We start from the raw sequence: 14,301 nt of genomic DNA on the forward strand, positions 1-14,301 counted from the left end.
ATTTCACCGGGGCCTGCCCCATGAGCCTGAATCGTCCCTATCCATTATTAACATCGACCCCCCCCCCCCCCACCTCCCAGAATCCCCCCTGCACTTCCCCTCAAAAAAATCTCACACAGTATCCATCCTCTCCCCTCCCCCACTTGCTCGCCTCGTAGACGCATCAAAACCTGCTAACCAGGCTCAATGTCCGCAGCCTTCCTCTCACCTCACCTCCGTTCACTAGCTGACATTAATTAGCTAGCGCGGGTGGCCCCTCCCCCCCCAAAAGGCATACTGTCCCCTCCCACCCAGTCCCAAAAGTCAAAGAAAAGCTATGTAACCCATACAATTCAATAAAATAACATATAACATTTGCAACAAAGAAAAAGAACAAAAATGCCAATCAAACCAAACCAAAACTTAAACTCCATAACGATGTGAAGTCAAGTATGTTACAATACAGTGAAGCACGATCAATGACCACTAAAGCGAGGTTGTAGTCCAACTGAAGGCTTTAATAAGCTAGATGTTTCCCCCAGCAGCTCAGGTACAGAATGAAGGCTGCTGGGGTGGCACGGGCTCTTACACCCCGCCTAGCAGGGCGGAGCTACCATACAGTTTGACCAATAGGAAGCATACAATATCTACCAATGCTGTTCCAGCATTACCAGGTACCGTAATTCCTTTACACAGACTACCACATACAGGTCAGTGAAAAGAAAGTTATAACATTTATACATTTTCCAGCTCCCCAATCACAGTCCACAATCTTTCTTCCAGCTCCACTCCTCACTTCTGTCCCAAGCCTCTGCCTTCATGAAAGCCTCAGCTGCCTCCACCGTTTCAAAATAAAAATCTTTGGCATTGTATGTCACCCTCTGCTTTGCCGGATATACCCTACCAAATCGCACCCCCTTGTTGTACAGTGCTGCCTTCACTCAGCTGAACGCAGCTCGTCTCTTCACCAACTCCACAAGTCCTGGTAAATCCGAACTCTAGCACATCCCACTGCACCTCCCACTTCTGCGTCACCCAGCTTAACACCTTCTCCTTCATGTGGTATTTATGGAAGCAGATAATTACTGCTCCCGGAGGCTCATTTATTTTGGGTTTTGGCCTTAACGACCAATGAGCTAGGTCCAGTTCATACCGGGAGGGGCCTTCACCCTCCCCCTTCAACTCCCGTACCAGCCTCCCCGAACAGGTGCCGGAATGTGGCGACTAGGGGCTTTTCACAGTAACTTCATTGAAGCCTACTTGTGACAATAAGCAATTTTCATTTTTCATTTTTCAACTCCACCAGCATCCTAGCAAAGTACTCTGTTGGCCTTGAGCCCTCTGCCCCTTTGGCAAGCCCAGAATTCTCAGATTGCGCACCTCGAGCAGTTCTCCAAGTCCTCGAGCTTTGCTTGGAGTCCTCTGTTGACCTCCACCAACCTCCACAGCTCGTCCCTCATCAAAGTGAGCTGGTCGCTGTGCTGCGACATGGCCTCCTCCATTTCCTTCATCTTCTCGCCCTGCTCGCTCACCTCGACCAATGTCTTTGCCACAGCTACCCTCACCAGGGTGATTGTCTCCTCCACCAATGATTTCAGTGCGATTGCCATCTCCTCCCTCGCAAACTGCTTCTCCAGTTCCACAGCAATCACCTTGGCCATCCTTTCCACTGTAAGTAGTGCGGCCCAACACACGGTCCGGCACCCGCCATCTTGTCAGCGCTTTTACTGGTCCTCTCATTCTTCACAATTGTTTTTGGCATCCCTTAACCACTTAGTATGTTTCTCCTTCTTTCTTCAATCTTAAAATAAATAAATAATTATGATAAAAATTTTTAAACATTCTTATTAAATAAAAATTAAAAATAAAATAAAACAAAATTCAAAAATCAAAATTCAAAAAATCTCTTCCCCTGGGACCGGACTTCAAACATCCCAAAGATTCATTTTCAGCGGGGATACAGAGTGGAGGCATTTGATGGCGGTTTTGGAGAGGTTTGGCATTGGGCTGCGATTTGTGGATTGGGTAAAATTACTGTACAGGGAGCCGAGGGCAAGTGTCCACACGAATAATATGAATTCTGAGTATTTTGCTCTACATCGAGGGACCAGGCAGGGGGATCCTATGTCCCCCTGTTGTTTGTGTTTGCGATCGAGCCTTTGGCCATCACGTTGAGATGTTTGGGGATGTGGAGGGGGATAGTACGGGGGTAGGGGGGGTGGAACATAGGTGGCACAAAATTGGGGTGCTCCGTAGATATAACATCACTAGTTTGGTGAGGAGGGTGAAAGCGGATTTGGCAAGATGGGATTGTCTTCCTCTATCGCTGGCAGGTCGGGTGCAGACAGTTAAGCCTGGTATGGAGGGCATTAGCTATGAGGAGCGGTTGAATAAACTCGGTTTGTTCTCACTGGAACGACGGAGGTTGAGGGGCGACCTGATAGAGGTCTACAAAATTATGACGGGCATAGACAGAGTGGATAGTCAGAGGCTTTTCCCCAGGGTAGAGGGGTCAATTACTAGGGGCCATAGGTTTAAGGTGAGAGGGGCAAGGTTTAGAGTAGATGTACGAGGCACGTTTTTTATACAGAGGGTAGTGGGTGCCTGGAACTCGCTACCGGAGGAGGTTGTGGAAGCAGGGACGATCGTGACATTTAAGGGGCATCTTGACAAATACATGAATCGGATGGGAATAGAGGGATACGGACCCAGGGAGTGTAGAAGGTTGTAGTTTAGTCGGGCAACATGGTCGGCACGGGCTTAGAGGGCCGAAGGGCCTGTTCCTGTGCTGTACATTTCTTTGTTCTTTTTGTTTTGAATGTATTGCCGCGGTTTCCATTCATTTTCAGTGCTTGCCGATCTTTTTATCAAAGGTGTTTTTTAAGGAAGTTGAAAAGATGATTACCTTGTTTCTTTGGGGGGGGGGGGGGGCGGGAAGGTGGCCAGGATTAGGAAGGTGCTGTTGCAGAGAGGATGGCAGTGAGGGGTGTTGGATTTCCTAAATTTATTGTATTATTACTGGGCAGCGAATGCTGAGAAGGTGCGGAGTTGGGTGAGGGGGTGACCCCCAGTGGGTTAGAATGGAGGAGAGTCAATGCAGAGGGTCGGGATTGAGGGCGTTGGCAACAGTGCCGCTCCCGATGGCCCAGGGAAATACACAGGGTGTCCGGTGGTAGTGGCGATGCTCAGGATCTGGAGGCAGTTGCACCAGCACTTTAGGTTGTAGGCGGGGTCAAGGGAAATGCCGATTCGAGGGAATCATAGATTTGAACCTGGAAGTTGGGATGGGAATTTTCGGAGATGGAAGTGAGGGCATTAAAGATTTGTTTCTGGAAAGCTGTTTTGCGAAGTTGGAGGAGCTGGGGGTGAAATATGGATTGGGGCAGTGGGAGATGTTTAGATATATGCAGGTCCGAAATGCTGCCATGAAGGAGGTACAGAGCTTTGCGATTGCACCGCCCCCACACTGTTGGAAGAGATATTGACGGCGGGGGGGTTGGAGAAAGAGGTGGTGTCGGCGATTTATGGGGTTATTCTGGGAGAAGATAAGGTATCACTGGATGGTGTAGCCATCTGGGATGGCCACTTTCGGTATACAAAATTGACGCGCAGAGAGACTCTCGGGAAATATGGACAATACTAGGCAACAAGCAGGCACAGAGCCTGAATGTATATTTGGGAAGCAGTCAGCAGACGGAATCGGAACTCTGGGTCGATTTACATATTGATGGCCCATCTCCGAGGAACAAAGGACTAATACTCAGGTAGCTGATACTGTCTCAGACATCCCGGCGCCACTACCCCAACCAAAAGACACAAACAAAGCAAGGCCAACGACCACCTAGGACACGCCCAGCCATCAGGGCACCCGCCTCTTTATTGATTTAGATCGATGACAATGATCAAAAAGCTGCCCAATTAATTGAGACTAAGTTTAAGGCCCACCTAAAAGCGCGCAAAGCCCCTCCAAGTGTAAGAAGGAACCCCCACCAAAGATTCAGCCTCTTGGATTCGGCTTTCAAGCGGAGAGACCCATCCACCAGCATCAGTTCAAGGTCAACGCTCGCTACCAGACGGACGACCTTAGCTGTACTCCTGTTACCTCTTCGAACCCAACAGCCTCAGATCTGAACAACGGCCATTGTGCCTCTGACCTAAGTGGGCACCCGAAGTTAAGTATAAGTGTTAGTGATAGAGATAGTTTCGTTTGTAGCATTATTGTGCATGAGTAGATATTACTATGTGTAAATAAATACCATTGACTTTGAACTAACGAACTGGTGTATTGGCTCTTTGATCGGTATTAACCTTGTGGCGGTATCGAGAGATACCTGGCGACTCTGGAAGTATACTCATAATTAGGATTAAGAAAGGCGATCATATTGACTGCTATATTTATAGCAAGTAATCAGAGCAACAATGGGATTAAGGAAAAGTGAGAGGAAGAGATGGCGGAGGGCAGGGAGGAGGGGTTGTGGTGTGAGGTGCTACGGAGGGTGAATACGTCAACATCATGTGCGAGATTGAGGCTGATACAGCTGCAGGTGGTGCATAGGGCGCACCTCACAAGTGCGAGGATGAACCGAGGGGGCGGAGGATGTTTGTGAAGGCTATGGGGGGGGGGGGGGGGGGGGGGGCACTAATCACGTTCATATGTTTTGGTCCTGCCCAAAACTGGAGGGGTATTGGAGGGAGGTCTTCAGGGTAATCTCAAAGGTGGTGCACGTGAGATCGAATGAGGTTCCCTAGAAGCCATATTCGGGGAGTTAGATCGGCCGGAATTGGAAGGCAGTTGTCGGAGGCAGTTGTCTTAGCCTTCGCCTCGCTCATTGCCCGAAGGCGGATTCTGTTGGGGTGGAGGTCGGCTTCCCCGCCCTGTTCCTCGGCATGGTGGGGGGACCTGCTGGAGTTCCTAACACTTGAGAAAGTAAAGTTCGAGTTGAGGGGGCGGATGGAAGGATTCTACAACTCATGGGCCTTGTTCACCATGTATTTTCACGAATTGGATGACATTGAACATTGGGGGGGGGCGGTTGGAATGTATAAATTAATGATGATTCTTTTTCATTGGTGTTTTGTATACAAAATGTTTGGAGCTGTTTGAGGGTGGGTGGGATGAGGGGATTGTTGGCTCGGGGATTGTCATTGTGTTTGTTGTTATTGTTAATTAGTTGTTGTTGTAAATGTGATGAAAATGTGAAAAAGGAGGAGAATAAAAATAATTATGACAATTTTTTACTTTAAATGAACCCTTTCCCACTATTAGGTGTAATAGTGGAACAGAAACTGCTGTAAGTATTGAATATATATTGTGGTGTTCCAATTACTTTAAATAGTTTAGGGGCTGGTTTAGCACAGTGGGCTAACAGCTGGCTTGTAATGAAATGAAAATCGCTTATTGTCACAAGTAGGCTTCAAATGAAGTTACTGTGAAAAGCCCCTAGTCGCCACATTCCGGCACCTGTTCGGGGAGGCTGTTACGGGAATTGAACCGTGCTGCTGGCCTGCCTTGGTCTGCTTTAAAAGCCAGCTATTTAGCCCAGTGTGCTAAACCAGCCCCTGCAAAACAAGGCAGCAGCGCGGGTTCAATTCCTGTACCTGCCTCCCCGACCAGGCGCTGGAATGTGGCGGCTAGGGGCTTTTCACAGTAACTTCATTGAAGCCTACTTGTGACAATAAGCGGTTATTATTATTATCAATCCCCTCAATTGCCATTGTGTCTTTGCCTTGCTTTAACTCGCAAGTTTTAGCAGAACGTGGAAAGCTGTGGATGTGATGTTCAGTTTAAAAGTGTGTGGATATACTGACCCAATTGAGCAATGAGCATGTGTTAGTGGTAACTCACATCAAGGGAATGCATGCAAAATATGCATTTGAGCTAAATGCAGAACTCAGTAGGTCGAAGCAGACTTCCCAACATGCCCGTACATTTTAATATCCCACCTGGACTCTAATCCTCCAGGTGAACACTCCCTTGAATGAAGCTCGACTGTGATAGCTGCCATTAGTCAGCGCTCATTGCCCTGGTTCACGTGAAGGTTTGCCACTTGGATACGGTGTTAGAGAATCCATTCACTGCACTGGAACCTGGCTCAGTCAGACTGGATAAACACATGAGAAACAAGGGCAGGACACAACAAACAGGGACATACGATAGATACAGTTGGGAAGTTCTGCTTTATAGTATGTGCAGTACAAAACATTCAATCCCCCTTCAAATCACCATCTGGCATCGTGTAATGAATTGCATGGGCAGAAATGACTAAGTAGGGGAGTCTTCACATTGCATCAGTATTCTACAATATAGAAGCAAATGATCAATTTATAAAATAGTTATGAGTAGATGTGAGAATGTTATAAAATTGTGAGAAATAATAGTTAAAGAAGGAATGCTGAGGTTGTGGTTTCTGAGGAATAAGGTTTGCTCTCTCTTTGTCCCAAGTTCAGGGAACTCTTCAGTTCTTGTGGGAGATAAAATACAACACAGTCAATAGCTTATCGTTCTCCAAAAGGGTTCTACCGAGGTTACAGTGCTTCTTCAGATACAGGTCTCTTATGGACAAACCAGATTTTGATCACATAAAGTCACAATCAACATTAAATAAATGAGATGGTCTGACAAGAGACAAGTTATAAGGTAATATCAGGGGCAAGGGGAGGCTGGAAAATGAGATGTCGACTTTGTGTCTCTATCTGCCCCTTGGATAATTGAATGGAAAGACATGATTGAATGAGCGATTAACATGAGACGGCCACCAACTCCTTGAAAATAAGGTAGATAAATGGGTAGTCAAGAAAGAGAAGACACACAGAAAAGGACAAGGCTAAAGCCTTTTGGCAGCCTGAAGAGATAGTTACATCTGGCAGCAGAGACCAGGCCATTCAGTTTGTCTGATCTGAGACCAGTAAACCTTCTCACCTGTCACGGGTTGAATGTCTACCCCATACATTCTGATCAGGTGTTGTATTTAAACTGTTACTCTCGATAAACCACTTTAAACCTATAATTAAACTGTGTGAGGAATGTAGGAAATGTTTATATGGATTGTATTAAAAAAATCTGTTGCAGTAATGTTATTAAAAGCCTGCGTTAGGGTATAGATATATAAATCTGTTGCAGTAATAATTAAAAAAAAACTGATTGAACAAGCAGGCAGATGGTGTGTCTGCAAAAGATACAATTCTGGGGCGTCATTCTCCGACCCCCCGCCGGGTCGGAGAATGGCCGTCGGCCGCCGTGAATCCCGCCCCCGCCCCCGCCGAAGTCTCCGGTACCGGAGATTGGGCGGGGGCGGGAATCGGGCCGCGCCGGTTGGCGGGACCCCCCGCTGGATTCTCCGGCCCGGATGGGCCGAAGTCCCGCCCAGAAATTGCCTGTCCCGCCGGCGTAAATCGAACCTGGTATTTACCGGCGGGACCAGGCGGCGTGGGCGGGCTCCAGGGGGGGGGGCGCGGGGCGATCTGACCCCGGGGGGTGCCCCCACGGTGGCCTGGCCAGCGATCGGGGCCCACCGATCCGCGGGCGGGCCTGTGCCGTGGGGGCACTCTTTCCCTTCCGCCTCCGCTACGGCCTCCACCATGGCGGAGGCGGAAGAGACTCTCCCCACTGCGCATGCGCGGGAAACAGACAGCGGCCGCTGACGCTCCCGCGCATGCGCCACATTTGCGCGCCAGCTGGCGGGGCAACAAACGTCATTTCCGCCAGCTGGCGGGGTGGAAATCCCTCCGGCGTCGGCCTAGCCCCTCAATGTTGGGGCTCGGCCGCCAAAGATGCGGAGCCTTCCGCGCCTTTGGGCCGGCGCGATGCCCGTCTGATTGGCGCCGTGTTTGGCGCCAGTCGGCGGACATCGCGCCGTTGGGGGAGAATTTCGCCCAAGATCTTCCAAAAGTGAGATAATCATTCATTCCAACCATGTACTTGTTTACAATGAGATTCTTAATGGAACATTGTTATAATTGCTGGAGATTCCCCGGAGAGTAGATAATTTAAGATTTTGGGGTGGATTCTCCGCCCCGTGACGCTGGAGACCTGGATCATGATTGAGCTGAGCATCGGGCGCCTGCCACAAATCAGGGTTGGTGCAAGCTGCCGAACCGACTGCCATGCTCCGGAGCTCCACTGGTGGTGACAACACGCCCTGCGCCGGATTACGAAACCTGTTTTTGCATGCGTTAGCATACCATTCATGACAACTGGTTAGACTCCTCAAACGTTTGAGAAATCTGTTAGTCCTGATCAAATCTTAGTGGTATCAGAAGTAGGATAACGGAGATAGAAGTTACAGATCTTGATTTGTTTAGTTTGTGAGAACACTGGGATTGGATAGGAAAAAAGCAAGAATGCATGGACAGTGAAGGGAGTCTTGACATTTTAGCAGTTTTATACATGATCTGCATGTGGCTGTCAGTTTCTCCAATTATCTGTGGAATGAATCATACCCTTGTGCGTACGGTTCCCTGGTGCACACAGCCTTCCAGCACCTTGCCCCAGTTTGTTCTTCGGATGCAGGTGGCAAAAGCGAGTCAGCAAGGCTGAGTGCAATAATAAAACTCAACCACTTATTTTGGAACTATAATCATAACCTACATTATGGACACGTTGCACGAGGAGTTCCTGGAAGCTGTATTAAAATCATAGAATTTACAGTGCAGAAGGAGGCCATTTGGCCCATCGAGTCTGCACCGGCCCCTGAAACAGCACCCGACCTAAGCCCACACCTTCACACTATCCCCGTAACCCAGCAACCCCACCTAACGTTTGGATACCACGGGGCAATTTAGCATGACCAATCCACCTAACCTGCATATCTTTGGACTGTGGAAGGAAACCGGAGCACCCGGAGGAAACCCACGCAGACACGGGGAGAACGTGCAGACTCCGCATAGACAGTGACCCAAGCCGGGAATCGAACCCGGGTCCCTGGTACTGTGAAGCAACACTGCTAACCACTGTGCTACCGTGCTGCCCAGTATTCCTCTCCCTAACTCAGGGATCCTGACACCAACACAACACAACTTGCACCTAGAAAAATAACCGCTTGGTTGAGGTACTTGGAGGCTGTGTCAAAGAGGAGAAAAAAATATTGAAAAATATTCCATATATTTTGTCTGTAGCAAATAGAAAATTTCACCCCCAAGTTATTTACATTTGTGTTAAATGTCTCTGATTCAGGAATTGCCTCCAGCAACGGAGAGAGGTGGAAACAGCTTCGCAGATTCACTCTCAGCACGCTGAAGAATTTTGGAATGGGGAAAAAGAGTGTTGAACAGCGGAACCTGGAGGAAGCCCAGTTTCTCGTTACAGCTATTCGAAATAAAAAAGGTTTCTGAATAGAATACTGGAGGAATTTCATTTTCAAATCCAAGTCGAGTTGCTATTTTTTTTCAAGTTCCAAACCAAAGATAGGAGTGAAACCGAGTGATAGGATGTGGCATGGAAATGGTACAAGGGTTAGTGAAGAGTTCACGGTCCAAAATTATCTTTGCCCTTGATGGACAATTAAATGATATAATAAAAATCAAAAAAATTTATATTACCCAATTCATTTTTTCCAATTAAGGGGCAATTTAGCGTGGCCAATCCACCCACTCTGCACATCTTTGGGTTGTGGGGGTGAAACCCACGCAGACACAGGGAGAATGTGCAAACTCCACACGGACGTGACCCAGAGCCGGGATCGAACCTGGGAACTCGGCACCGTGAGGCAGCAGTGCTAACCACTGTGCCACCATGCCGCCCTGACCGCCTTCACCTTTTGATACAGCAGTTGGATGAAGAAGTGATAAAAAGGACATTTGCTGTCTGTTTATCCCTCAAGAGTCTGGTCAGCACTTGGATCTGTGGCAATTAACTTGAGGTTTAAAGAAAGAAATATTCACCCTGGGCTTCCACCCCAGTCAATGTCCAGTGTCTCCTCACAGATGGATGTCAATTGAAGGCAGGTTTCTGTCCTGGTTGCAGTGATGCCTTCCCACACCACTGAATAACCTGTCTACATTAATGAAGAACTGGAGAGCTGCTCAAGCTCAACCCGGCAGGAGTCGTGCACTTCAGGAGAAAGGAAGAAAATAAAATGAATTCATTTTACATTGATCCCATGGATGAGGCGCTTCAGTATGTGCAGCAACTTGCGGTTGCTCTTCTTAGAGAACATAAGGTTAAGGGGGAATTTAAAAAAGATGTTCAAAATTCAGAGGAGTTTTGGGAGTACAAGTGAGTAGCAGCCCTTTCTGGTGGGAGGTGGATCGATAATCAGAGGACACAGGTTTAAGACATTTGCAAAGGGATTAGGGGAGACAACAAAATGTTATGATCTGAGTCATTGCCTATCAGCATGTTGGCTGCAGACTCAATTGTACTCTTCAAAGGACAATTAGATATACAGTATATTTGAACAGCAAAACATTTCACAGCCCTGGGGAAACAGTGGAAGAGTGGGACCAATTGGATAGCTTTTCCCAAAAACCAGCACACACAGGATGGGCTGAATGTGCTGTAGGTTTTTATTCTCAATAGTTATTCAGGAGGTTTTACTTCTACAGGCATCTGTTATAACACGCTGGATTGTGAAAAACTGTTCTCTGTATGTTAAGGTATTTATCTTGCTGTTAGCAAAGGGATAGTGGCACCAACATTCCTAAGGTTAAAATGAAAGTGAAGAGGTGGGATTTTCCGTTATAGCGGCAGAGTGTTGACAGCGTCCTAAACGCAGGAGCTTTTTACGACAGCGTCAGCGGGCTGCTAGGAACAGCGATCCTGCTGGATCATGGGGGGAACAGCGAACCTGGCCGCGGTGGAGGATAGGAGGGCAATCCTGTACCCCAGCCTGGGCCGCAACATCCCGTGCAGCACCGTCCGGCGTATGTGGAGGGAGGTGGGACAAGCCGTCAGCGCTGTGGGGCACACCCCATCGACCAGCGACCAGTGCCGCAAAAAGCTGCATGACCTAACTAGGGTAGGGTGCGTACCCAGCAAACCCCCAACCCCTCTCCCAGGAGGATGACACAATCCCCTCCTTGACCCCCATGGGCTGCACCCACCCATTCCAGCCATATTGGCAGGGCGCCATGTGCCCCTATGCCATCGTATTGCCAACAGCTGCGCTGCATGCGTCGGACCACCTAACACTGATGTTTGTTCCCCCCCAGGGGGAGAGCGCCCACAACCACAGGGAGCAGGAAGAAAATGTAGGGGGTCCATCCGTACTGCACCCTCTCACCGTCCATGAGCAGAGGGCACTGGACCTCGCAGGCTACCCGAGGACTTGGAGGTTGCCGATTGCCAGGTCGGCGGCGCACCAACAAGTGAGACTCCCCTGCCTGACTCTACCCCCTCACCCCAGCCCCCCACTTCACACCCTCACCCCAGCCCCCCACTCCACACCCTCAGCCCAGCCACCCACTCCACACCCTCACCCCAGCCCCCCACTCCACACCCTCACACCAGCCACCCACTCCACACCCTCACCCCAGCCACCCACTCCACACCCTCAGCCCAGCCACCCACTCCATACCCTCACCCCAGACCCCCACTCCATACCCTCACCCCAGCCCCCCACTCCACACCCTCAGCCCAGCCCCCCACTCCATACCCTCACCCCAGACCCCCACTCCATACCCTCACCCCAGCCCCCCACTCCACACCCTCAGCCCAGCCCCCCACTCCACACCCTCACACCAGCCCCCCACTCCACACCCTCACCCCAGCCCCCCACTCCACACCCTCACCCCAGCCCCCCACTCCACACCCTCACCCCAGCCCCCCACTCCACACCCTCACACCAGCCCCCCACTCCACACCCTCACCCCAGCCCCCCACTCCACACCCTCAGCCCAGCCACCCACTCCATACCCTCACCCCAGACCCCCACTCCATACCCTCACCCCAGCCCCCCACTCCACACCCTCAGCCCAGCCCCCCACTCCATACCCTCACCCCAGACCCCCACTCCATACCCTCACCCCAGCCCCCCACTCCACACCCTCAGCCCAGCCCCCCACTCCACACCCTCACACCAGCCCCCCACTCCACACCCTCACCCCAGCCCCCCACTCCACACCCTCACCCCAGCCCCCCACTCCACACCCTCACCCCAGCCCCCCACTCCACACCCTCACACCAGCCCCCCACTCCACACCCTCACCCCAGCCCCCCACTCCACACCCTCAGCCCAGCCCCCCACTCCATACCCTCACCCCAGACCCCCACTCCAAACCCTCACCCCAGCCCCCCACTCCACACCCTCAGCCCAGCCCCCCACTCCACACCCTCACCCCAGCCCCCCACTCCACACCCTCACACCAGCCCCCCACTCCACACCGTCAGCTCAGCCCCCCACTCCACACCCTCACACCCCATCCGCCTGTCTAACGATACATGCTGCCTTGTGTCTTACAGGACCAGCCGCCGGTTGTCCCAGGCCGTCCAGCATACCAGTGCCAGGTCCAGTGGCCCCCAGGGACGCAGGCCACGGCGGGGAGGGCAGCCGTCACAGAAGCCCTGCCAGGACACGGACACCCAGGAAACTTACACACAGAGGACACCCAAAGGATGACACACCAGACACCGACACAGAGAAGACGGACACAGAGAGGACGGACACATAGAGGGCGGACACACAGAGGACGGACACACAGAGGACGGACACACAGAGGACACCCAAAGGACGACACACCAGACACCGGCACTGAGAGGACGGACACAGAGGACGGACACACAGAGGACGGACACAGAGAGGACGGACACAGAGAGGACGGACAGAGAAAGGACAGACACAGAGAGGACGGACACAGAGAGGGCGGCACACACAGAGGACAGACACACAGAGGACGGACACACAGAGGACAGACACACAGAGGACGGACACACAGAGGACGGACACACAGAGGACGGACACACAGAGGACGGACACACAGAGGACGGACACACAGAGGACGGACACAGAGAGGGCGGACACACAGAGGACGGACACACAGAGGATGGCACACAGAGGACAGACACAGAGAGGACGGACACACAGAGGATGGACACACAGAGGACAGACACACAGAGGACGGACACAGAGAAGACGGTCACACAGAGGACGGACACACAGAGGACGGACACACAGAGGACGGACACACAGAGTACGGACACACAGAGGACGGACACACAGAGGACAGACACACAATGGACGGACACACAGAGGACGGACACACAGAGGACTGACAGACCGGACACTGATACACAGAGGGGGGGCGACACAGGGACCTTCAGGCCAAGGGTTGACGCAGGAGATCCTGGACTTTGGCTCTGATGGCGACATGGACTTTTCATCACTGCTGTCTCCCACACCCTCCTCCATTGCAGAGACTCACCTCAGTTGGCAATTTAGTGATGAGGCTTCCGGGACGCTCACTGGGGCGCACCACACAGCCGTACCGGTATAACAGGTGGAGGTAGGAGCAACTGTGGGGCCGGACGGTCGGAGGGCAGACCGGCCCCAGCAACCATTAGCCACCCAGATGGGTCCCAGGTTCCTGCAATTACCACAGCCACCCAGAGACCCGATGCAGTCAGACACCCAGAGACTAGACAACGGGATGACGGCTGGCTTCCAGTAGCTGCAGACACAGGTGGAGGAGACCATCCGCGTCCAGGAGCAGCGAGTGGTGCCGGTCATGGCTGCCACCCAGGCCAACACCACACGGGTGGCGTCGCGGTGGAGGCAGAGGGGGCAAAGGTGTCGGACATGGGTCAGGTTATGCAAGGCATGGGGCTTTCTGTGCAGGCGGCATCCGTGGCCCAGGACAGTGCTGCCCTCTCACAGGCAGCCATGTGCCAGAGCCAGCTGGAGGTTGCAGCGGCTCTCCGCAGTGTGGCCGGGTCTCAGCAGGCCATGGCTGAGAGCATCGGCGCCATAGCCCAGGTGCTGGTTGGTGTCGCACAGGCCCAGAGGGAGGTGGCGCTGTCCCAGGCAGTGATGGCCCACTCCCTGAGCTCCATCGCTGCTAATGTTCAGACCCTGGTCGATACCATAGCGGGCCTGCAGGACTGGCAGCAGCAGGTGTCGGTGTTGCCTCGGGGCATGTCTGCGCTCGCACCTCCCTCCCTTGGAGAGGCCATGGGGCCACCGGCCCCCCGAGAGAGGAGGGGGTGCTGGGGCCCGTGCCGGTGACTCCTGCAGGGGAGGTCCCGGAACACCCCCGCACCTCGGACTCCCCCCATTCCGTCCCTGGTACATCTGGTGGGCAGCGGGCAGAAAAGGGTGGCACCACGTCATCCAGGATGCCTGAGGGCAGCCTGGCCCATCCGGCCGCGCCGCCTCAGTAAACAAGCGCCAA

General features: G+C 52.0%; 1 protein-coding gene and 1 long non-coding RNA gene across 4 annotated transcripts in view; one reads left to right on the top strand and one right to left on the bottom strand.

The window, feature by feature from the left end:
• LOC140402296 (uncharacterized) overlaps positions 1-14,301 on the bottom strand; it is a 269,290-nt gene that overhangs the window by 111,410 nt on the left and 143,579 nt on the right. For all 3 annotated transcript variants that reach the window (XR_011938111.1, XR_011938110.1, XR_011938115.1), the window contains 3 exons: positions 9,859-10,027; positions 5,923-6,080; positions 1,512-1,780 (listed from right to left, as the gene is read on the bottom strand). This is a non-coding gene — a long non-coding RNA (uncharacterized lncRNA). The remainder of the gene's footprint in view (positions 1-1,511; positions 1,781-5,922; positions 6,081-9,858; positions 10,028-14,301) is intronic.
• Positions 1-14,301, top strand: part of LOC140402295 (cytochrome P450 2C38-like) — a 102,045-nt gene that overhangs the window by 45,281 nt on the left and 42,463 nt on the right. The window contains exon 3 of the mRNA XM_072489965.1: positions 9,152-9,301. Within this exon, the coding sequence (XP_072346066.1) occupies positions 9,152-9,301 (150 nt within the window). The remainder of the gene's footprint in view (positions 1-9,151; positions 9,302-14,301) is intronic.

Source organism: Scyliorhinus torazame, chromosome 25, assembly GCF_047496885.1.
Source record: "Scyliorhinus torazame isolate Kashiwa2021f chromosome 25, sScyTor2.1, whole genome shotgun sequence".
NCBI lineage: Eukaryota > Metazoa > Chordata > Chondrichthyes > Carcharhiniformes > Scyliorhinidae > Scyliorhinus > Scyliorhinus torazame.